The sequence below is a fragment of the Heterocephalus glaber genome, unplaced genomic scaffold (genome assembly GCF_053883595.1).
Source record: "Heterocephalus glaber isolate CG9 unplaced genomic scaffold, H.glaber_assembly_v1.0 deba00001729, whole genome shotgun sequence".
Classification (NCBI taxonomy): Eukaryota; Metazoa; Chordata; class Mammalia; order Rodentia; family Bathyergidae; genus Heterocephalus; species Heterocephalus glaber.
Genome location: NW_028258440.1, coordinates 2,552,911 through 2,577,671, shown reverse-complemented (window position 1 = coordinate 2,577,671; position 24,761 = coordinate 2,552,911). Strand labels below are relative to the sequence as shown.

The window sequence follows — 24,761 nt, the reverse complement described above, 5'->3', positions numbered from 1 at the left end:
CGTACTCAAATTCAAGGAAAAGTTATCCTTGAAAGCCCAGGAAAAAGACGGCTTAGCATGTTTCTATACTCACACATCATGATCTATGCAACTACATATTCAAAACATGCAGCTGAATAGCCATTATTTGCATAGATGTCTTTTTCAGTCAACCCTCGATTACTCATATTAAAAGAGAGGGAGAAGTTGAGGGGCATGACTAATTCTAATGAACCAAATTATATATATGGAAAAAATGGTAATTCATAATGGCCCCACATTACTGAATATACATATCACAGAAGTGTCAATCATGAACATTTAGGCATCAATGACTAGACATAGTCTTGAATTTATTTTTTATTGAGAAAAACGCAAACTCTTTCCTGAAATTAGCAAGGATTCAGAATTATTAAGGTCAGAATGAAAGAAAGTGTCCTAAGCTAGGGACATTTATACATGTACAGACATATCAAAAATATTAATTATAAAACTAGAAAGATTCTTCAGGACCTTTTAACCCAGCATTTGTCAGAGGGTGTACCACAGGATTCTCAAAAGCTGGGCATTCTGGTCAAATGTTTAGAAATCACATACTGTATTCCCGTCTTGGAGATGGACAACACAAGAGAGCATGATACAGGTCTCACACATCTTCCAGTAAAGAAATCTGCTTATTTTTCTCAAACCAGCATTTCCCAATACAGTTTAACAAACTGTCTAATATTGTTCATCAAAGTTCTGTTAACATCTCCCCACTGATCTATCTTCCTCATGCTACAGGTAAAGAAACTGAAGCTCAGGCCACACTGTGCATGGCATTTCATAGATCAAGTTCATTTTTCTTCACACTTTCATTTCCGTTTCTCTCCTAAATTGAAACATAGAATGAACTCCAGAGAACTAGATCTTCTGTTGAAATATTTTTTGCTAATGAGGTCGATATTTTTCCGTATAATTGCTACAAAATAGCATCCCACAAACATCTTCCCAATGCCCTTTTCAGAAACTGTAAGTTTTATCAGATATTTCTCAAGGGCAGCTGTGGCTTCCTTCATTGTTTTGAAGGCTTCACTCAGACAATTCCTGAAGTGAGAACTTCAAGCCTTCTCCATCTAACTGGCTTTCCTACACTGTGACTTCTTTCCCTTGAGACTAAGCCAGTTGCTTTAGGTTTTCCATGACTTAAGAGTCTCAAATGAGTTTTAACTGTACTGAAACTTATGCCGTAGGAAGATATTTGGCAATTCCTTAAATTCCTAAGGCTTTTAGTTGTCCTGTGAATTTAAATTTTGGAAATTCCACTTGACAAAGTTAAATTTCCTGTCCCAAAGTAAAAGGAAAGTTTCAAACAAGACTTTTATTTAGATAAATATTTTATAAAGGTGAAAGAATATAAGGTGGAAAAGGTTATGATTATTGTTCAGATTTAAACAATTGATCTTTGCAGCACTTGGTGTGATGTTAAGAATAAGTTAAATAATTATATCTCTATAGCTAGCCATATAACCCTCCACCAAATATTACATAAAAGGCAGGTATACTTATTGACTTCCCACTATGTTTTGAAATCAGAGACACAAAGATTAAAATCTGTCACTGTTATCCTAAATACGAATTTTTTTTCAGATAGGAAATTTGAAAGCATGACATCAAAATGGCTGTTTACAGAGTACTGCTAAATTCCTAAGTGTGAGATCATGATTCAAATCCCACATAAAGCCAAATGTATTCACTTTAAGCATTTCCCTCATACTTCCACCCTACTATCTGATAACAAAAAATACAATTTCCAAGAAAAAAGAGTTTTCCTTCATGACAGAGAATGTCATTAAAATACTTTAAGGTATGTACTAACACTACTTTTTGTTGTTATTATTATTATTATTATTAATATAAATTTTTTATTTATCAAAAAAGAAAAGCTTTACTGAAATCTTTGTGTTAACTTGTGATTAAAACTGTAGCGTTTACAGTATCACATATATCCTTAAAGAAAACTCTAAACTCCATGAGTATTAAGTAGTTAAATAAATTGGCATTTTTAGCCAAAGTGATTCTTCAAAAATGCATCTGAAAATTAGGCTAACTTACTGTCTGTTTTTGTTCTGCAGATGTGAAAACAAGCAATTTATCAGTATAAATTATTTTCTTTCTTTTTAAAAAAAGGATCTATTCTGCTGAGCCTGAACATCTACTAAATATCAAGTGTCATCCAAAATACGTCTCAGAGATGTGAACAGAATTGACAAAGTTATAAGTGAAACTGCAGCAATTCTTTTCTTAAAAATATTTAAAAATGATCCTTTCTCAATCTAATTTACTAAATACAGCACACTTGTTGATGAAACTGTTCTGAGTACTCAAAGAACTAAACAAAGCCATCTACAAACAATGTAACGAGAAATGGGGTTCTTTTAAATAAAATGATTAAGGAGGGGTTTTAGTTTTAAAATAAATCAACTCCTCAACCATAAATGTCTCCTGCTTTTACAGAGAAGTTGAAATTGAAATATGACCACTGCCAGAGGAGGCCTATCTGTGAATCTAAAACAAGATAAAATGCAACAAATCAAAGAATAGTTAATTAGCCTTGAAATTGATCAACTGTACTCAGTAAATCAGCTGGAACAAGACTTATAGGGAAACCTAGAACACTTACAAGGATTTAGTGTTCTATTAAAATGTATATCCTTTATAATGAGCACAAAAAGATTGCTAGGGTCATTCGGGGCACAGTGATAGTCTAATCAGTACCTTTTAACGAGTGGAATACTTGGTTTGGTGAGGAAATTTTAAAATTCTACTCTAGTTTCATGGTATCTTCCCTCAAAATCAAGATAAAAATATGAAGGGAACCAAGAGATGGAGCGGGAGGTGAGAGGGATGAAAGGAGAAGGGGATGTAAAAAGAATTAAGATGTGTTATGTACGTGCATCAACTTCCCGTAATGAATGTAAACATTATGTACTGCAAACATGTACTAATAAGAATTAAAATTTTAAAAATACATAGAACGCGTTGGTTTATGTTTCTTATCAAAGGTAAATCAAAATCCATGGCAGAAAATATTTGACAAAGTAGATTCAACAGTAAAATAAGCAATATAAAACATCAGTGCACCAACCTTTTATACTTTTTTTTCTACTAAAAATCATGGGGCATTTATGTGGTGTTACATTGATTCATGCTTTTCATTGACTGTATATTCTAGATTCTAGCATATGAACTAATTCAGATCACTTATGATTATCCTGGAGAATAACTATATACAGTCTTAAATTACATCACTTAATATGGGTCGATTGTTGATACACATTTAAGAGACCAGGCTGAGATCATTGTAAAATTATATTTTCCAGCTAATATCATGAAAGTAGTCATGATAACAAAACTGGTCGGAGGGATTTATTGAAAGCTCTGACCTGGTTTGCATTTTTTCATGCCAGGTCCACCTGAATATTAAAGGCTAATTTCATTGCATATTTACTATGTGCCAAGCACTGGTGAAAATACTGTATGTGCATTATCTCATTTACTCCTCACAGTTGAGAGAACTGAGACTAGGGGAAGAGTATGACCAAGCGGACAGAACTAAAAAGTAGCAGAGCTGGGATTTGAACCTAGGTGCTCAGCATTCAGCATTTATATTCTAAAGAGCAGGACAGTTTATGGCTTTGTAATCCTTTGCCAGAGATAAACTGAGAAGCTCATTCAAATATTTCTACTATCTGAGCCACCATTTTCCCTCTGAGAGTATACAAATGTTGTAAATCAACTAGTTGATAGGAATGTACAGAAACTATTTAATAGAGGAACATGCCCAGGGGGATATTTTGTTAAGTGCCTTGGGATTTGGGGTGACTTGAAGGGGAATTGTCAAAGTAATCAAATGCAAAAAACCAGTCTTTCATCCTTCCTGATGCAAAGGAGGTAGGATAAACATACCCTGTCCTAACAAAGCTGTACTACTTTTGTGTTATTGTGTCAAAATACTGAACATACACAAGTTAAAGGATGACAGGGTTATTTTAGCTCATGGCTTCAGAGGTTCCAGTCCATAGCTTGCCGCCTCCATTGCTTTTAAGCCTGTGGTGAGTTACAGCATCATTGCAAAATTGCTCACCTTATGGGGCCCAGGAAGAAGAAGAAAGAGATAGGAGGGGCCAGGGTTTCAATATACCCTTCAAGGCCATGACCCTAATGATCTGCTTCCACCAACTGTGTCTCACTAATCCTACCACCACTTCCCAGCAGTGCCATCAGCTGCAGACCTAGCCTTCAACACATATATTTTTGGACAATATTTAAGAACCAAATCATACAACAGTAGTTTGGTAAATGTTTGCAGAATAGCACTTTGCAAATTAGTTTGGAAGAAGCAGTACTTAATGACCAGGAGTTGGGTCATGAACACTTAAACACAAACAACCACCATGTTGTGATAAAAACAAAGAGCCCAGCAATGCCCTATGCAGACAGAGAATCAATAGAGAAGGAAGAGGGCCTCAAGGAGCCAATTGCTCTGTGTACTTTATGACCTGTATTACCACCCTATAAGAAAAATCCACATCATCGAGATTCAGAAGCTGGTTTACTCAGACCACAAGTATTTGAGTACAGCAGGTATGACACTATCACAAAGCGGAGAAAGCCTCTACATGATAACAAAAGTCTGACCTTGTCACAAAATGGCACAAAGTGTTCTGAAGCATTTTATTCCTCTGAGAACACAGGCAAATGAGAACTCACAGAAAAACACACAGCTATACAAAAAACTATCCCCGCTGCAGTGGGGATTTTATTTACATGAACATAGAGTAGATGTACTCTGAGATAATACCAAGTGGGGGTTTTGATCTTTGGACCTAGGAAATAGAGTTTGACTTTTTCAGTTCTCCAAATGTAGCCTATGAACATTTTGTTTATGACCTTTTCTATAATGCCAATTTCTTGTTGGTTAAGTAAACATTATTCACAAGATAAAATTAAAGATTTTTAAATACAAAGAATATGTGGCTGCATCCTGTCAATATGTCAATAATGTAAACGTTCTATTTTAGAGAATTCTATAATTTATCCTTTAGATTTTTCCATAATTTTTAAGTATAAAGCATTGTACACATTTGCTGTTGAGAGTAGGGAATCTGTCTCATATAATAGTGACTAGACAATTGAGCATGAAGAATTCAAACATGTACTTATACTTTTAAAGACAATCGGATAGGGAAAATAAAGACAGCCTGTAATCTAGACAAAGAATAAATTTTAATATGAAATCAGTATTTTATTGGAAAGAACACTAAACTGGGGTTCAAGGGCCTTGCATTCTAATTACTTCTAGATCATGGGTATTTTTCAGTTCTGTTAATTAACTTCTCCAGGAATAATTTCTGCTTCTATATACTTTATAGGTACTTTGAAAAAAAATAGGTCAGAGTAAAATTTAGCATGCTTTGGAAGTAAAATAGTACCAAATGTAAAAAGTATATTATTTACTTCTATAAGTACTTTACCATAAAATTAAAATACTGAGAATGAACTATCAACAGTCTGATAATTTATATATGTATTTTGTATGTATGTATTATGTATGTATGTATTTTGTATGATTTTTATCTCTCCACAGGAAGTAATGCATTAGTATATGCCTAGTTCATTATATAGGTAATATGTATTATCATTCACCTACAGATGGGATTCACATATAATGTTAAAAAACTGAGATCACATCTCTTATTCGAACTTGGTGAAAGAGTAGAGGATAAAGAAGCAGATCCAAGCTTCTATCTCATCCTTGCAAATAACTGAAAGAAAAGGATCATTGTTCCTTTTTCTTTTCAGCCTGTAAAAAAACCCCAGTGCCAACTTAAGACACTAGTTGACCTAATCAAGACACATTCTTTTACCATCGCATGCTTCTTACTTGAATTTCAGCATAGTGAGGGCTGGGGGTATAGTCCAATGGTAGAACACTGGGCTAGCACATAAGGAGGATCAGAGTTCCACTCAAAATCATTTCTATTATTTGAAGAAGCACAGATCATCACACTCTTTGGTTGAAACTGCTTTTATTCTAACTTTGCCATAATTACTGTTATATTTTATTTATAACATTAAAATGATAAAAATCAAGTGAGTCATTTGTTCATTGTTGGACAAAGCAAACAATAAATTTAAGCGATAATGTTAATGATATTTAAAATACTAATGATTAATTATAGCGATGAAATTTTAAAATGTTATTTATGTAAAATGATAGAGTAATAAAATTGAATCTCATTATAAAATTGATTATAAATGTTTTAACTCAGTTTTCATTTCAATAGGCAAACCTCAGAAGCCAAGATCGACTCATACAAATATAAAACACCTCCCCCCATCTTGTCACATTTGCTGAACATGAAGTTTTGTAGGTTCATGAGTGGCAGCTATCAATACCTACAATGGAGCTTTAGGATATTTAAAAAAAAAAGTCGCTAATGTGTCCAAAGTGTTATGATAGATAAATAACAAATATTTTCTTTTGGTCCCACACATTTATACACCAACATGATTCTTGCCAGTCATCTTTCATGCAATACTCCATGAGTAGTTTCTGTATTATCCACAAAAACAGGGTTCTGTGGTCAAAGTATTTTGAGAGCTGGGTTATGCACCACTGAGCTGCTGTCTTTCATGCAGTACCTCTCAGAGCCTTCTCTCAGCTAATAAACATTATGATGCACCTGTGAGGAGAAACATACTATGCTTCCTCAAGAGACAGTATATAAGGTGTCCAGGACAGATACCATTTTTCTACCATCTGATCTGAATAAAAAATAACTCAAGAAAAAGATCATTGAAACAAGTGACAAGGAAGGAAGGAAGCACTGGGAGAACAAAGTAGTGTGCTGAGAGTTCCAAAGCCTTGAAACTTTATCTTTAATTGATACTCTGTCAGACTGTTATGGCTTCTGCTACCAATGGCTCTAAAACACTGGCATTCATCAGAATCACCAGGAGGGCATTCTGAAGCACAGATGGCCAGGCCGACCCCCATTGTCTGATTAGGCAAGTGTGGGGTGGGGTTCTAGCAAGTACTCTGCCACCACACTTCTGAGAACGTCTGCTCTAAGGGACGACTGTCCTCTGCAACTGTAGATTTAGCTATTTACTGAATACTTTCTTATGTCCCTGATAACTCAGTTTCTAAAAGGTCACAAATGAAAGGAATTTGGGCATTTTAATTCCATGTCTCTGACATCAGTAATGTTAGCAGTCATGTTAAAAAAAACAACCCAGTCCAGGTCACTAAAAAGAAAGATTGGACTTCTATAACTAGGGCTGTAATAGCATTAAGTTGTTTGTTCATTTGATGTGAAAAGTAATTTCTTCCTTTTTACCTTGTATTTTTCCAGATATATTTTTAGGAGGTGAGGGGAATGAACAATACTTTCAAATGACTGGGGTTTCTGCCATGAATAAAAGTATACATTTATGGAGAGTGAAGGGGAATTTATTCAGAAAATCCTTTATTATTTTAAAATTTGGTACATAGCGGATGTTTAGAAAAACACTCTGGAGAAGCTGCAGAGCAAATGTCAGCAACATGCAGAGTGCTCTAATGCTTACCATTATAACAAATGGCCCTAGTGTTGTAAACAAAATGCCAGTCTCCTAGAAGTGGTAGAAAAGTCTTCAAGAAGCCCAATCTTTCCTTTTAGTGGCCTGGACTGGCCTTTTGTTTCTTTAAACGACTGCTAACATTATTGACGTCAAAGACATCCTAACCCTCAGGGCAAGCCCTGAATACACAGGTCACCCGCAGAAAGCAGTAAGACAAGATGCATCTCATAGAACACTTTCTCCTTTTTTTTTCTTCAGGGCTGGGACCAAATACCTGACAGCCACAACTGAAGGTAAGAAATGGTTTATGTGGCTCACAATTTGGAAGGACTCAGTCTGTGGTCAGCTGAGGCAGAAACACCATGGCAGAAGGGCAGGTCAGAGCACAGTTGCTCACTTTATGGTGGTGGGAAGCAGAGCAGAGGAAGAGTCCCAGAGAGGAAGGAGCTAAGGACCACATATATTACCCCAAATCATGCCCCTGTGACCCTTACAGACACACCCCAAAATGAGCTTTACTACTGGGTGTCTAGCAAGCCAGTTAAGTTGACACAATTAAGCTTCACCGTCACAGGTCCCAAACCCCAGTTCAACACTCTACTGAGCTAGGCTGCACACAAAGAGGCTTAGGGTAGAGAGACAGCCTGACCAGATACAGTCACATGAATGACGCCACTTCCATGGTACCAATTTTCTGTAGTAGCTTTCCCATTGCTGGGACATAACACAAAGGAGAGGTTGAATTTGCTCATGCCTTCAATCCATGGTTGGCGGGCTTCAGAGCAGAAACATCATGGTATAAGGGCAGGGCAGAGCAAAGATGTTTGGTTCACAGGATCAGGGAAGAAGAGCAGGGCAGCAGTGTTAAGGGGAAGGGGTCAGGGACCAGATATAGACCCCAAGATCATGCCTACATGACTCACTCATATTCACCCAGAAGGGTGCTTTACTAATCCCCAAGGCAACTCCCAAGTCAGTCAAGTTGACAAGCTCAGCCATCACACCAGCGTCTTGTGTACACTCACCACTGAGCTACATCCTCAGCCCTCCTCCTATTCCTAGTAAATGAAACAAACTCCTATCTAAGGGGTTTCAATTTTCTTCACTCTTTACTTTCCTTATTAAAGAGTAGTCTCTGCCACACTTAGTTTCCTTTTTTTTTTTTGGCTTGCTTCATTTTTATTTTAGACTGACACTTAATAATTGTACAAACTTATGGGGTACAACGTGACATTTTTATACACAGTGTGCAATGATCAAATTTGAATATCACTGGAAGTCTCTTTTAAATTGAGATTCCACCGTTTACAATACTGTAATATACATCTTAATGAAAAAGCATTCAAAAGCTTAATAAACCACAAATAACAAATTTAGGAATAGAATTAGCTCCTTCCACTGCTGACTTCCTTTCTTCCTAAAATCTTGGAGATCGTTTATAAGAAAACTGTTTTTCCAAAATGATTACTATATTAAAGCCAAAAGAGAAAGACTGACATAATGGAAGGTGGGATGATGTGACTAATTATATGAAAAACTTCAAGGTTAATTGCTGGGCCCAAAATACAGCTGCGACCTTTCTGGCACAAAATAGAAAAATGCATTCGATTGCATTTTTCTTTCTGTAAGAAAACGTACTATTCAAGAACAACCTCTTATGTGAAAAACACTGTGCTGGAAACCAGAGAAAAACAAAGAGGAAACTGGGCATGGTGGTGCTTACTTATATTTCCAGTTCTCTGAGATACTGAGGCAGTAGAACCACAAATTCAAGCTCAGCCTGGGCAACTTACTGAAATAGAAATACCCTGTCTTAAGATAAAAAATAAGAAAGGGCTGGGGATGTAGCTCAGTGCAAAGGCTCAAACCCTAGTACTGACAGAAAGAAAGAAAAAGAAAGAAAGAAAGAAAGAAAGAAAGAAAGAAAGAAAGAAAGAAAGAAAGAAAGAAAGAAAGATGAAACAGGCCTACAAACAGTTAATATACCTTATCTCTTTCACAACTGCACAGACAAGAGAAATGGTGCTGAGGGGATCCTAGGACTTGACACATGTTTGGAAGTTATGAACAAAGAGGAAGAAATCAAAGATGACTAGGAGTGCATTTTTAATGGTGCTTTTGAGAAGGAGGAGCACATCTTGGGGAGAAGAAGAATTCTGTGGGCCATAATTAATCACAATTCTTCCTTTGTGCTTTGGAAAGCAGAGAAGTTTATGATGGAAAATGCATGATAAAAATGACACCAATAATTCTCTCTGTATTAGCCTCTCTTTCATTAGTCATTACCTCTTAATTGTGTTTTTGTTTAAAATATATTGTTATTGGAGCTGAAGTATTTCAGAATGAAAAGCTTTTCAATAGCTGTCTCCTAATTTCTCTTTCTTTCTTTCTTTCTTTCCTTCCTTCCTTCCTTTTTCTTTCTTTCTTTCTTTCTTTCTTTCTTTCTTTCTTTCCTTCCTTCCTTCTTTTTTCTTTCCCCATTCCTCCTTCATCCTCTCTTATTCTCATCTTTCTTGTCCTTTTATAATCTCTGACTTGAAAGCAATGTCATTTTTCTTTGTTTCTTATAGAATAAGAAAACTTCGGGAGAAATAAGCAAACTGTGTTTAAATGTTTTACTACTTCAAAAGATGGAGTGTCACGTGCCCCCAAAGTGAGGTCTTGAGAACTTGGAGAAAAGAGGAGACAGTCATGGCTCTCTTTTATCTGTCAGTTGCTCAGTAACACATGCAAGTCACAATTCTGGGAATGATTGCCAAATGCTGACATCAGTGGAATACTTTTAAATACTTAAAATCATCTTAAATTTCCTTCTTTGTTAAAACACTTTCCTAAAATGTTCCAGGCACTTTTCCTGGTTTTGAAAGCAGAGCCAGTTTCCCAACCTGAATCATATCTTGGTTCAGATATGTATTGTACTAAGGTCTCGGGCTCTTCCATTCTGAGAACCAGCAATCACCACCAAGGAATGGTGATGAAAATGGGGAAGGTCTAAGAGATTGGAATGACTTCATATAGCTTATAAGCCTCGGTGTTCTTCTGTAAAATTCCATTTTGAGATTACTTTCTTAATATTTTCCATTTCTTTTAAAAACAGATTGCTTGGACTAAATTGCAGGTATTGGGTTTTTCAAGTGTCAATGCATGGGCTCTATTAGAATTTGTCTTTGCCTTTCTATGCTCAAAATCTTTGGGATTTCAAAATATCACTGTGTATTTAGGGTAAGAGTTATTGATTATAAAGTTTAAATATATTTTGATTGGACTAGGTACCCTCCTCTTTACACCAAACCCTTTTCTGTTGAATACGACTTTGTACTTGACTCTGACTTTATTAGGAGTAGTCATGCTTTCAAGAATACCTTGATTTATGAGCTTACCATCTGCTGTAAAATTCAATTTCAAACATTATTGTACAAAAATAATGCTTACATATTACTGGCTTATCACATTAATTGTTTTAAAATAATGTTTAACAGTAGCCACTCAGCAAAAAACTTAAAGCCTTATATAAAGTAAAAAGATTCAAATGTAACACTTGGAGAGTATCCAATAATATTTGGCCAAAATATTTCTATGATTCTGAGGGACAAAATTACATTTGCAGAAATCAGCAATCTGTAGACCATCAAGTTTAGGTTAAAATGTGGTTTGCTGAGGAAAGTTGGTACATGGACACATATAATTTTCATCCGTACTTAAATAAAAACTGAACCAGAATAAAAGTACAGACACAGATAGAGAGTTCACTAGGCACCTCTTAGTACATATTTATTCTTCCTCCAAGTGATTCAGTGGACTCATGTTTCACTCAACAAAGATTTTAAAAGGTCTTACTATGTGCTAAACACGAAAGATATGATAGTGAACAAAAAGCCACGAATGTAAAACAACCCCCCCCCAAAAAAAAAGTATGGCAGAGCTTCATTTAAACTTTACTTAAAATTTTTTAAAACCTACAAATTTTCCTAAGAGGCCACTGTTAAATATTATTTTAAAATATAGCAATATTCAAGCATTAACTTAAAAGTTTTGGAATTGAAACTTCACTTTTAAAAAACTCAATAATAGCAATTCAATTTGAGCAATCAGGTGTCAAAGTTGAGTACAAGAATTGCAGGCTGGAACAAAATGTCAAGTACCCCCACTTAACCATGTTGGCTTCATCTAATTTTCAATTCCATTAGTGGCTTTCTTTGCCACTGCAACCACCTATTCAAATCCTTATCAGTCCATGCCTTCAGCACTCCAATAGCTTTCTAAAAGGTACTGTCTCATCAATCTTTTTTTTTTCTTTTGTACCAGGGATCGAACTCGGGACCTTGCGCTTGCGAGGCAGGCAGTGGCACCACTGAGCTCAATCCCCAGCCCACACCAATCTTTTTTTAACACTAAACTAAATTTTTTGCATAGGCTGACAGTGTCATTTTTCTTCTCGAAAATGGCTGGATTTTCTACAAGTCCAAACTCCTCACTAATGTTTAAGCCCACTTCCATGAACTTAAGCTCTATGCTTCAGCCAGCTGCACTTAACATTCAACTCCTCAAACACATCGGTGTTCCCTATAGTCCTTGCTCAGCTTGGCCCCTCTCTGCCTGGAATATCTTCCAATTCCTTCTCCAAAGAATACTTCAAACAGTATCTCTGTCATGACTGAATCTTTAACTCCTATAGCTGGAATGTAATCCCATTCCCTGCCACTCCCTCTTGGACTCCTTTAACTGTTAGGTTAGCCCTTGCTTATGACACAGAATGTAGGCAACATCATGCTAAGAGGTCACATGGTACCAGATCTTCCATAACTTTGTATTCTGGACAATAACAAACTCAGTGTCTAACAGTAATAAATTTCAATTTATTGTTGAATGACTCATTTCTTTGGAGAACTGAATGTATATAGAACTCTTGATGGATTTAACCGGACTTCCAGCATTAAATAATCTCTGACATTTATAAAAATTCTGGTAGCAAAACAGAACAACAGTCCTACAAATTGAGTCTTGCTACTTGCTCTTATACGAAAAGAAACAGAGGTAGTAGGATTCCCATGACTTACTCAAGGTCACAACAGGCAACATTTTTGATATTTATGCCACTTGCTGATATCATATTTCTTTCCAAATATTTCAGCAGTTACATCTGCAGTTCACCCAAGAAAGGGGCATTTATGCATTCCTTCTCAGGCATCTTTGAAAAATAAGACTATATTCCAAAATGAAATCCTTCCTGCAGTGGGTATTGGCAGAAGGAAGATGGACATGGATTTAACTTTTTTAGTTACTTTTAAAATAGAATTTATTTCTCTACAGAATACTTTCCTTGGTGATAAAAATGAAAGAATGGGAAATTACAGAAACTCTACCTATTATGTTTTTATAAAAGTTAGAAAAATTTGAGTTTACTTAAGTAGGGCATGTGATAAGCATAGATCTTAATAACAGAAAAACAACTCCTAGGATAGGTATTTGTCAAATCTTTAAAATAACTAGAGTTCATGGAGATATTAAAAATTCTCCAACTGTTACTTCATCATTACTATCTTTTACAAGTAGGAGGATGAACAAAGGTTTTAAGACAATGTAATAACAATGTAGTCTTTAAACAATGAGACCCTGAGTAAGAGATATTGATATAATAATGCTGTCTATTCTGTGTACTTAGAGGCATAGAAAAGATGGGTGAAAAGTTCAAACTTACAGAGAAAAAAAGTTTTCGGGTTTTTTTTTTTGCTTGCTAACGGGAGAAATTAGTACATTACTACTATGTAGTTAGCTGGCAAATCATAGCTGACCTATCATTTCAGGGAATTTATCATATTTAACACAGTTACATTACTGTGGACTGTACATTTTCAAATTTATGAATAGTTTTCACAGTGTGGAAATTGCCTTCACTGTTCACCACCTAACCCATAGGAATACGCACAAGAGGTAAGGCTAATTTATTTTCTACCAACATCCACTGGGTAAAAAAAATTGAGCTGCAACCAAAGAAAATCCCATTTATGATTCAAAAAATCCAATTTAAGGCCTATATTTAAATGCCTCTGACCAAGTTATAGTTTCAGAACAGTTTCTTCTTCTTTCTTTTTTCTTTTTTTTGCACTGGGGATCGAACTCAGGACCTTGTGCTTGCGAGGCAGGCAGTGGCACCATTGAGCTAAATCCCCAGCTCAAAGGTGTTTCTAATTCATGGATACTATAGCCCTATTAACTAAATAACAATTTAGACTTGAAGCGATATTACATAAACTCATCATGAACAAGATACTGAAAAATGATTTATTTTATCACCAAAGACAACATGGTTAAGACTAAACTGGGGAGATCATTTAGAAAATAAAAGTTTGACAAACAAACGGAATCATGTATTGGATTTTAAAAAACGACATCAAGAGAGACAAAAGAAAGCATGAGTTAAACTTGTAATTATAGCTAGCGTTAAAACTTGACCCTGAGGTGAAAATTGAAGCCACAGAAATAAAAACTGAAAACCTAAGCTGGATTACGAATTTAAGAAACAGAAGAGCAATTACATAATGGAAGAAATATAGAAGACAATGGAAAGACTACTTAGAGATAATGAGAAAAGAGCAGATGGCCAAGATTCCTCTAGTATATATAACCCTATCAGTCAAGGATCAAATGACACACTAAACTAGAGGGAAACCAGGGTACCTCAAGGATAGTGCGAGCAGAATGCTCATCTCATAGGGCACAATGAGCAATAAGTAAATGATACTGTAGGAATTTCTAGATGCACAGAAATACCTTGTATTTAATTTCACAAAAATCTTGTATAAAGACAATATTTGTAATGATTTCATACATCTATGGTAAGAGACAAGAGATTTAATTACTGACCAAGTAGGCTCAGGTATATATCTCCCTAACATGTAAAATTTCCTCTAAATAAAATGAGTTGACATATAATATGCAGTTTTCCAATTTCAAATTTTCAAATCTCTCCCATTTAATGCAGATGGAATAGTGAGACTGCAGTAGGGGAATTCATCCCTGCCCCTATCCTGAGTTTTTTCTCACCAGATGCCCAATTACAACTTGGCTGCAAGGTGGGGAGAGAAACAATCTTGAACTATGATCTCACAAGTCAACATTTTAAATGAGCTGTTAGATTCCAAGTATTTTGCAAAATAAATTATTTGACACTTTAGCTTTTTTTTTTTTTTTTTTGGATCGGGGATCGAACTCGGGTCCTTGTGCTTACAAGGCAGGCTGAAGAACCACTGAGCTAAATCCCCAGCTATTTGACACTTTATAAGGCTGAACTGCTCCTGCAATATTTTCAGCTGATCTGTGTCAGATGTCTCTCTAGCTGGCCAGAGCATTGTACAGAATCTGACTACAGAGGTACTCTGCAATCATAACGCCAATTCGGGCTAGCTAACCCAGCAATGCAGTGTTTGGGGAAGAAGGAACAAGGGAACAGAGATAACTCCACTTGATACTTGGTGTTAAGCAAAGCTTGATATCATTAAGGCAAGTAACTTTGTCTAAAAATTAAAATCATCCTGCTTGCTTTCCTCTTTTTTAAAACAAAATTTCCAAATGATTATCAATGAACTAAACATGAACCTTAATTTAAAATGTTAGTCCACATAAATGATGATGAGACAATAGAAGAGGGGAGGATTAGGAAAGGAGGAGTTGGCACCAGATCCTTGTGGTTCAGTGAAAGGATAGGCTTTTTGATGTTTTCTCCATTTCCTTCTTCTCCATACAGAAAAAGAATCCACTAGGTTGTTTTGATAACCGCATACGTGTTACTTTGGGTAAATGATTTCTCCTCACTGGCTCTTAAGTTTCCTCATCTGTGAGTGGAAAAGGCTGTGAACAAGATGGTCTTCCTTCTACATTCCAAATTCTTGATTTGCTAGATTGGCGAGCTGTTATAATGGGTATGGGCACTTTCTGAATTGAATTGTCTGACTACCAAGATTTTGTAGAGCAGTTTTAGGATCAGCCATTGCATGGATTTCAGAGTTTTCTTACTACTACAGCCAAAGTTATTCTAAAAATTAAAAGAGAAAAGGAAAAGAATACTATATACATATATATTTATTCTTAAAGTGGTATATGATCTTAAAAGCTCATTCAGAAAAGTACTTTATTTTGAGAGACCAGTAGTATAGCCCAATGGTAGAGCATGTGATTAGCATGTGCAAGGCCCTAGCTTCAACCCACAGCATTAAAAATATTTTTATTTTGAAATAATTTTGGACTTATAGAAAAATTGCAAAAATAATACCTCATGTCTCAGGATATCCTTCACCCAGATTTCCTTACTGCTAATCATAACACATTTACCAGAATGAGGATGAAGACACTTTAAGAGACCTTATTTGAGTTTCACCATTTTTTTCCCTAATGTCTGTGACCATGACACATCGGATGAGATCAGTTATTCTGTAGAGTGCCTCTAGCTTATGGCATGGTCATGAAAGACAAGAAAAGACTGAGGAACTGTCACAGAGTAGAGGAGACTGAAATATGATGAGTAAATGCAATGTAGGATTGGGGATTGGATCCCATAATACAAAAAGGATATTAGGGAAAGACAGGGAAATTCAAATAAAGTCCCTAGTGTAACAGAGCTTCATGGAGTATAATTTCCTGTTGTTGATAACTGTGCTATGTATGGTATGTAAGTTGTTGAGATTAGGGAAGTCTGGGTGAAGAGTGTACAAGAACTGGCAGCACTATTTTTGCAACACTTCTGTAAATCTAAAATTACTTCAAAATAAAAAGGGAAAAAAAGTGAGGCTGAACTATCAATATAGATTGATTTGACTTCTAATTGTGACTATATTTTTATTTCAAAAGTAGTTTTTGAAATGTCTAAAATAGCACAGAATTTTACCAGGTCAGTGTCAGAGAGGATAGAGATCCTGACTCTCAGGATGACACATATTGCCTCTGGGTCTTTGCAGTACAGCCAGGCTTCTCTGATGGAGTTTATAAATGATACTAAATCATTGCAATCTGAGAACCATTGGGATTATATTGCCAGGAGTCTAACTTCTGGCAAACTTTCCTTTAACAAACAGGAAGAGTAATATTTAGTCAAAAATAGTTAATTTTTTTTTTTTTTTTTTTTTGGTACTGGGGATCAAACTCAGGTCCTTGCACTTGCGCAGCAGGTGGCGAAACCACTAAGGCAAATCCCCGGCCCCAAAATAGTCAAATTTTAAACTAGTGAAATACTCTGTATTAGTGAAATAGTGAAATATACTCTCTATTAGCATCACTAATAGAGGTATCTATTAATCACTATAATAGATATTAATTAATCATCTAGTAATCACTAATATTGGTATCTAGGGCCAATTTTAGCTACAAGATAGATTCATATCCACATGCCTACGCAACAAATTTCACTTGCTGAAATATTCTTATGCTTATGATCATATGTGATATTAGAGGACACAATGTAAGGCTGTTCTATATGTCTTCTTCCAGTTGCCATCTTTTAGGGATGTATATGGGTTGACATGACTGTCCTCTGACTATGTCTGGGATATGGCCTTCACCAGAAAATAATTGTTATAAAACTGCCCAAAGTGGTAAGTACAGTAGGCACATATGATGGGTATGGATCTGTCATAATGAATAATGACAGCATTTATATCCATTCTGAATAACATGTGACTGCCGTCACATATTACTTCTACTTGGAAGTAGAAGGTTCAAGACATCGTGATATTATTGAAGCAGAATAACTTGTCTCTGAAAACAATTGCAAGATTGATTTAGTTTTAAAAGTGATCAACCTTTGTTAAATCTAAGGGACATTCACTAGAAATACCAACCTAGATAAATAGCAAACTGTAACATCAAGAAATTTGCCTAAAAAGATTATCTTATACTTTGAAGAGAACTTTTGAAATAAACTGTACCAAGCAGACTAGGCAATTGAGACGAAAACAGCTGCATAACAACATGACACAAGACTCTTCTATGTAGTTGGAAATTAATCTACTGGCTGTACTCTCTAGATTTCTGTCTAAAGATGGTGCAGTCTTCATTACCAAATACTCAAAATTCATGGAGAGATGGGCACAGCACTTCAGCACAATGCACAATCAGCTATCTGGCTCATCCTTATTTTCCTAACATTTCCTCATTATGAGGTGAGTATAGGACACTGTGTCTATTGTACCTATTATAAAGGCAAAGAACCATCATCTGGTAGAGTAGCTAATGCTAATGGAATCCTTACAAAAATAAAACAAAACAGAAAACAAAAGCTGCAGCCCAAAACTCATCAAATGATTGCTTTGGTTATTGGACCATTTGTAGAAGAAATAGTACACAGATGGATTTTAATGGTATTTCAATTATACAAACTCAAGAGAGGTAGCAAATGCTGCAGCAACCGTTAAGGTATGATCTTTGTGTATTGTAGATATGACAAGAGTCCAATCCTCATAGGTCAATTACCCTCAGCTTAGTATAGCTTTCATGCATATCACAGATGAGAAATAACACAAAAGAGGACTACAGTGCTTTTGTGCAGACATGGTACTCTGATAATGTGCTATCTAAATGGCAAATTAAGCAATTGTTTGAAAGGGTTTGCGTGTTTGAAATATTAAGGTTTTCATTAAAAATTTGAGAATGTGGGGATTATGCATATCTTCTTTATCCTGTGTGACTGGTCATCATTATTAACATAATGCACAAAATATTTTTTTAAAATATGAGATACAGTGACCAGACAGCTTATTTAAATAATTCAGTGGTTTATTGATATTTATTAGCCATTATCTATTTTGTCTCTGAATTAAACATTTTCTAAGCTTTAAAGTGCAGTATGGATTTTATAAGCAATCTTCTTCCATATTATTTTCTTCAAAATGTTTAGTTTATGGTGCTTCTTCATCTTTAAATGGGAACACCGACCTAAAATATATGGCGTCATATAGATGCTAAACCTGTCTTGGACAGGATAAAGAAACTCAACTACTTAAGCATATGTTAAGCATCCCTAATCTGAAAATCCAAAGTTCTCCCAAATCTGAAACACTCTGAACACTGATATGATGCCACAAGTAGAAAATTCTGCACCTGATCTTATGTGACAAGTCATGGTAAATTGAGGGCACATTAACATATTGTACAAAATTACATTCAGACTTGGTATAAAGTATACATGAAACAAATTGATTTCATATTTAGACTTAGGTCCCATCCTCAAGATATCTCATTGTTTATATGGAAATATTTCAAAATCTAAAAGCTCTGAAAGCTGAAACACTTCTTGTCTTAAGCATTTCAGAAAAGGGATACTCAACCTGTAGTTTGGCATTTGCGAAAATGTTTTTCTTAGAAAGTTATTATGCAAACCAATACAGTCATAAATTATTAACAAGGGAAAATTGGTCATCATGAGGTAAAATGGTATTAATAAATCAAAAGGGTTCTTTTAAGCTTAACTCATTTTGTGATGCATTCTGAAAAAAATCTCAAATGCATCATAGCAAGTCTTATTAATTAAATCAAGAATCATTACTATTTTTGCTTCTATGTTTGAATTTGTACATCTTTAGCCTTAGTTTAAGGATAACTATTTATGAAACACAAAACATGAAAACCAGTGCAATTTCTTGTATTATAAGCATATACTTCCAATTCTTCATAATACTTCATCTCTCTATAATACTTCATCTGTCTGCATATTTTGTTTATAGTCTGGTACATAATAGTCAATTTTTTCAACCTTAGCAATAGGACTTTTCTTACCATATGTATGCACAAGTCTTAAATCGGTCAATCATTTGTTCACAAGGAAAATTAAGTGAACCTAGTTTTGTAGTATTATATTTAAGTTAAAGGTTCAAAATATACTTTTACTAAAAATGTTCTAAATGCCGTAATTTTCCTCCAGAATGGTAAGATGTTCACCTGGTACTCTCTCAGTCTGACTTTGTTTATCTTCTGAAAGCTGGTTGGTCCTTGCTAAGTGTATTTTGGTGTTATGAATAATAACATATACCATAATTCATTGAAGGGATTCTCTAGGTTATAAAAAGATTTTGATCACTAAATTCAACATATAAATCCTATACCAAAAGGTAAGCGATAGTAAGACTGCTGTAATCACTCACTCCTACAAACATTCTTAAATTTTTATTTTTTAAGTTTATCTATCTTGCTAAGTGGGCTGTGATGGAGTGAGGGTTAGACTGGTGTAGTTCTACAAAGTCTACATCCTGCCTTAAAAACGAAACTTACCAATTTCAGGCTGTTGTAAATTTTACTCATTTCACAACATATAGCATTTCAAAAAACAGAAACCAACAAATTGAAATTCCATGCATTCAGATGGCGCTCACCTTTAGAGAATCAAAACAGGCCACCACACGACCATTTTCCACATGGCAAACTCTTGGTGGATGGGCAAACTTGCAATCTGCATCACCTCGAGAGCAAGTTCCTCTCTGAAATTCTCTGCAGACCTCTAAAGTCAGCCACTTGGTATCACGAATCAGGGTAACATTGACAGCCGTCATATTGCAAGCAAAATGTAAATCAAGTGCACACTTTTTAGGACAATATCACTACTGATTGTGAAAGGATTAAAAGTGAATTTGAGTTCAATGAGAAGAGATGGCAGGTTGCTTTGGTGGAATGGCTAGCTTGCTGGCTGCCCCTCAATTAATGCAATGGTCTCAGGTCAGGGAGAGAAAATTTTTCTTCCTATTTCTTAGCTTTTTTTTTAATAAAGAGTAAGACTGAGGAGGATGTTTCAACCTAAAAAAAGTTTTGCTGCAAAATCAAGGGGAGGGAAAGTGACTAAGGAAACTGAGAATCACAGAAAAAATAAATGCACAGGTTGCTGACAGTGAATTACGAGCACATCAGGTTTCTTAGGGGACAGGGACAGGGAGTGGGGAAGGGAATGACTGGCAGAGGGGTTGGTAAAGAGACAGTTCTAGAGTAGAATCCAAGCGGCAGAGTTTTCAGAAAAGGCACTTTTCAGAACCTGCAAGAAAAAAATAAATAAAATTAGCTAAAATATGACAATGCTTCCTTTTCAAACTCTAGATTTGGAGAGAAAAGTAATCATATACTATCTAATACAGGAAGCATTTAGACACAGACAGTGCAACATAATAAGATCTACAGTCAGCTATTGATAATAAAGAGGGCATTTCTCAGTGTAAAATTGTGCACAGGAAGAGGAAGCAACTGCTTAGATTTACTTTTGTACTACAAAACTGAGCAAAAACCCAGTTTTAAAAATGATTGTTTATTTTTTTCTGTTTTGTGTAGGAATTCATTTTTGTATCCACTATGCAGAAAATGACATATTAGTGATGGCAAACCTTTTAGAGGTTTCAATGATAACAAACAGCTGGCTGGGCCACTCGTGCCATAGGTTTGCCACCACTGTCATAGCTTAACATGACAGCCCCTTACACATTCACAATCCATTCGTGTGTGCCCAGTTTTTAGCGGTTACCAGTGACCTATCTTTCAACTAACCTTATTATGGTCTGATTAATGGTTTTATTATCTGATCAAAATCTAGAAATCAGGAATTACTATGAAACTTTAAGTTGTTTGAAGAGGCAACTTGTGTATTGAAAATGTAATCATTGATAATCTCATGAAACAATTATCACATGACTAGCTGGAGACTCACTGTATATAAGGTAGGGTGGAAGATGGCAGTGTAAAATGTACTTCAGATAAAAAAAATTCTTTGAAAAGAGCCTGGATTGTTTTATTTTTTTTCTGAGTCTGCTTCTTAGTCTCTATGAAGAGAAACTGGAACAATTTGAAAGATTTCCGCATACACAAATAAGACAGAAAGCACTGTTCAGTAATACATTTAATATTGTGCAGCTTTAAGGTTTGCAGTTTAACCCAGTATCAACAGCAGAGTCAAGCAACCTAACTGAAGATTCGTGGAAGTTAATTTATAGGCCATATGGCATGAACACATACCAAAATAACAATAAAGCCAAAGTAAGTTCTGAGTATTAGTCACATCAACTAATTGCTAATATTATCAAAAAGTGATATGAAAATTCTTCAAAATATTTTATTTTTAAACAATTTTTTCAATAACTTTATACAGCCTGTGTCTTTCTTTTCTATATACAAGAGGAAATTCATTATCAACTGATTTTTCAGGTATCACTGGGAAATTAATCACCTGGAAAATTCAAAGCTTATCTATTCAAGAATAAAACATATTCTCTGAATCATTCTTCATGAAAATCTTTCTAAATTGTATTACAAGTAGCTTTCCCTTCTTAAAACTTATTGAAGATATGCTAGCCTCTGGGTAAAGACTTGGAATCATTAACATCTTGGCAAATATTATAGTTCTCCTTCAGTGGCAGTTGGTGGTAACTTCTGTCACTTCTCTTACTGCCCCAATATCTGTCACTGTGAATTTTCTACTTCCTTTCTGGCAAACCTAATGGCCAGTCATGAATGTCCAGTAAGAGTTAATTACTGCATGAGGGACCTGAGGGGCAAGGTACAAGCTTTCCTACAGAAGTTCTATGACTGCTGTCACTGCTTCAAGGGCCATTTTACATTCTATCACAGGCCAAACTATGTTCTAGGGGGCTAAGTTGTCAGAGAAATAACATCTCAAAAATCATTAATAAAAAATAGCCTGATGGCAGAAATGCAAGTCTAAACCACAATGAGATGCCACTTTATAACCATGAGGATAGCTGCATTAAAATAGAAACACTGGAAAAATTGGAATCTTCATAAATTGTCGTGGGAATATAAAACAGTGCAGTTGGCAAACAGTCTGCCAGTTTCTCAAAATGTTAAATAGAGTTGCTACATGACTTAGCACTTCCATACTTCAGTATATACCCCAAATAACTGAAACAAATCCTTGTACAGTAATGTTTGCAGCACCATTATTCACATAGTCAAAAGGTAGAAACAACCCAAGTGTCCATTAACAGGTGAATGGATAAACAAAATGTGGTATTCCACACAGTAGAACATTTTTTCCACCACTGAAAGGAATTGGATGAACCTTGAAAACATTATTGTTAGTGAAATAACCCAGTCATAAAAGCCACATATTTCATGTTCCACTTATGTGAAGTGTCCAGAATAGCCAAATCCACTCAGACAGAAAGTAGATTAGTGGTTGCCAGGAGTTAGGGGGAGGAAAGAAAAAGGAAATGACTGTTTAATGGGTTTGAGGTCTCCTTTGGGTGTGATTAAAATGTTTTGGAATTAGAGAGCTGTGATGGTTGCACAATCTTTTTAATATACTAGAACCTATTCTTAGAATTGTATACTTCAAATGAATGGATTGGGTAGTATCTGAATTATGTCTCAATAAAGCAGTAATATTTTTTAAAAAAATTCAAGCAAGCATGACAACCAAAAATAAAAGACTGGTGAGTGATGGGAATGGCCGCTTCGAGCTTCTTAGATTTTCCTTAGACACAAAATCTTCTTAGTAGTGTTAGCTACTAAGTTAAATTCCAAGAGTAATTCAGTTTACGTACTGTAAGTGGCTTAGTGACTTATGAAAAGTACTCTAAAAGAGTATGTTCTGGGAGTTGGTAAGTTTATATTCAAATTTAATCATACAACAAAATTATATAGGATGTCTGAACACACTTGAGGGAAAAACAGCCAAAAACTTAGTATACGGAAAGATTGAAGATTTGCTCAGAATATAAACAGCAAGGATTTGGAGATTTTTCTACAGAGGTCCATCAAATATAGACATGGATGATAAATAATAAACTTGAGTTTTGAACTTTTACAAATGAAAAAATGCAAGCAAGAACTGGCCTCTGATACATGAAATCTTTGAAATTTATGTAGCATTAGCAATGGGAGAAGAGGGATTTTTTTTGGGGGGGGGGTCTTTAACCTGGGAGGACTAATTCCTCAAAGCAGTTCTAGCCAGCATATGTCTTCCTTTGGACTGGAGGATGGGCTCAGACAAAATGAGGTGTAACAACTAAAGGGAGTTGGTATGGGTAGGGATGGGAAGTCCTCTCATGCAACTCTGCTCGGCTATGTACAAAGAAGACTTGCCAGTTTCCTCCATGTCCTTAGGAGGTCAACCTTACCTGAGGGACAGTACAAACTTATCTTCACTGCCTTACATGTGAGTAAAAAGAATAGCTTTGCTTTTCCTGATTTATAGTCCTCCAGTGTAGAGCATGAACAGTTGTCACTTCTCAGTGCATTTGTACTTTACGGCATTCACAATTTCCATGTGCTTGCATTGCATTGATCTTTGGATCACTAACAAACACACTATTTTCTTTCTCTCTTTCTCTCTCTCTCTCTCTCTCTCTCTCTCTCTCTCTCTCTCTCTCTCTCTTTTCCACTGTGGTGTTTGGAGTCAAACCCAAGGCCTTGTGCATACTATCTCAAAAACTACTCTAAGCACAAATGACAAGTCAACATGCTGATGAAGGAAATGAAGCCCATACAAGTTAAATTACTTGACGTTAAGCCTTAATTGGTTGAGCCATGACTTCAGAGGAGATCTTCAGACTCCACATCTCATGCATAGATCCTGACAAAAAACTGTAGACTACCATTTTTTAATCTACCTTGGGAATCTTTTTGGGGGAGGGGGTTGAAACAGGACGTCAATACATAGCTCAGGCTGGCCTCAGACCCACAGTGATCCTCCTCCCTCAGCCTCCTGAGTCCTGGGATTACAGGCCTGTGCCACCAGGCCTGGATTCCTTGAAAATCTTAACAAGGAAAGCCAATAATTTTTGCAGCGTACTTATAGTTCCTTCTCAAAATCACATAAGTCTTCATCACTTTCAAAAATATCCCTGAATTGTGCTAAACCAACATCTGTCCAGTACCTATTATGTGCCAGGCTGTGTTTTAGAAAATAAGACTGCTAATGTTCCTGCTTCCATAGAACTTCTTATATTCATTTAAGTGGAGAAGTAATCTAAAGCACAAAGAAGTAGAGTGGTGGCTAGAGTTTTTAAGGGGCCGGAAGTAGACACTAGGTACTGACTTCAACATAAGCCTCTAACTCATCAGGAATGAACACTGAGTACAAACCCACACTCAAACATGACTGCACTGAAGTGATTCACAGAGGCAAATACCTCTTAATTATTGTTGTCTGAATCCCTCTGGGAGAAGATACTGCTATTCCCATCCTACAGATA

The 24,761-nt window shown here is 35.7% G+C and overlaps 1 protein-coding gene across 6 annotated transcripts in view; it reads right to left on the bottom strand.

Moving 5' to 3' along the window:
* The window catches only part of Mbnl3 (muscleblind like splicing regulator 3), a 111,661-nt gene that overhangs the window by 44,618 nt on the left and 42,282 nt on the right, over positions 1–24,761 (bottom strand). For all 6 annotated transcript variants that reach the window (XM_013077882.3, XM_087199838.1, XM_013077881.3 and 3 more), the window contains one exon: positions 19,944–20,593. In XM_013077882.3, the coding sequence (XP_012933336.1) occupies positions 19,944–20,120 (177 nt within the window). In that variant the 5' untranslated portion in view covers positions 20,121–20,593. The remainder of the gene's footprint in view (positions 1–19,943; positions 20,594–24,761) is intronic.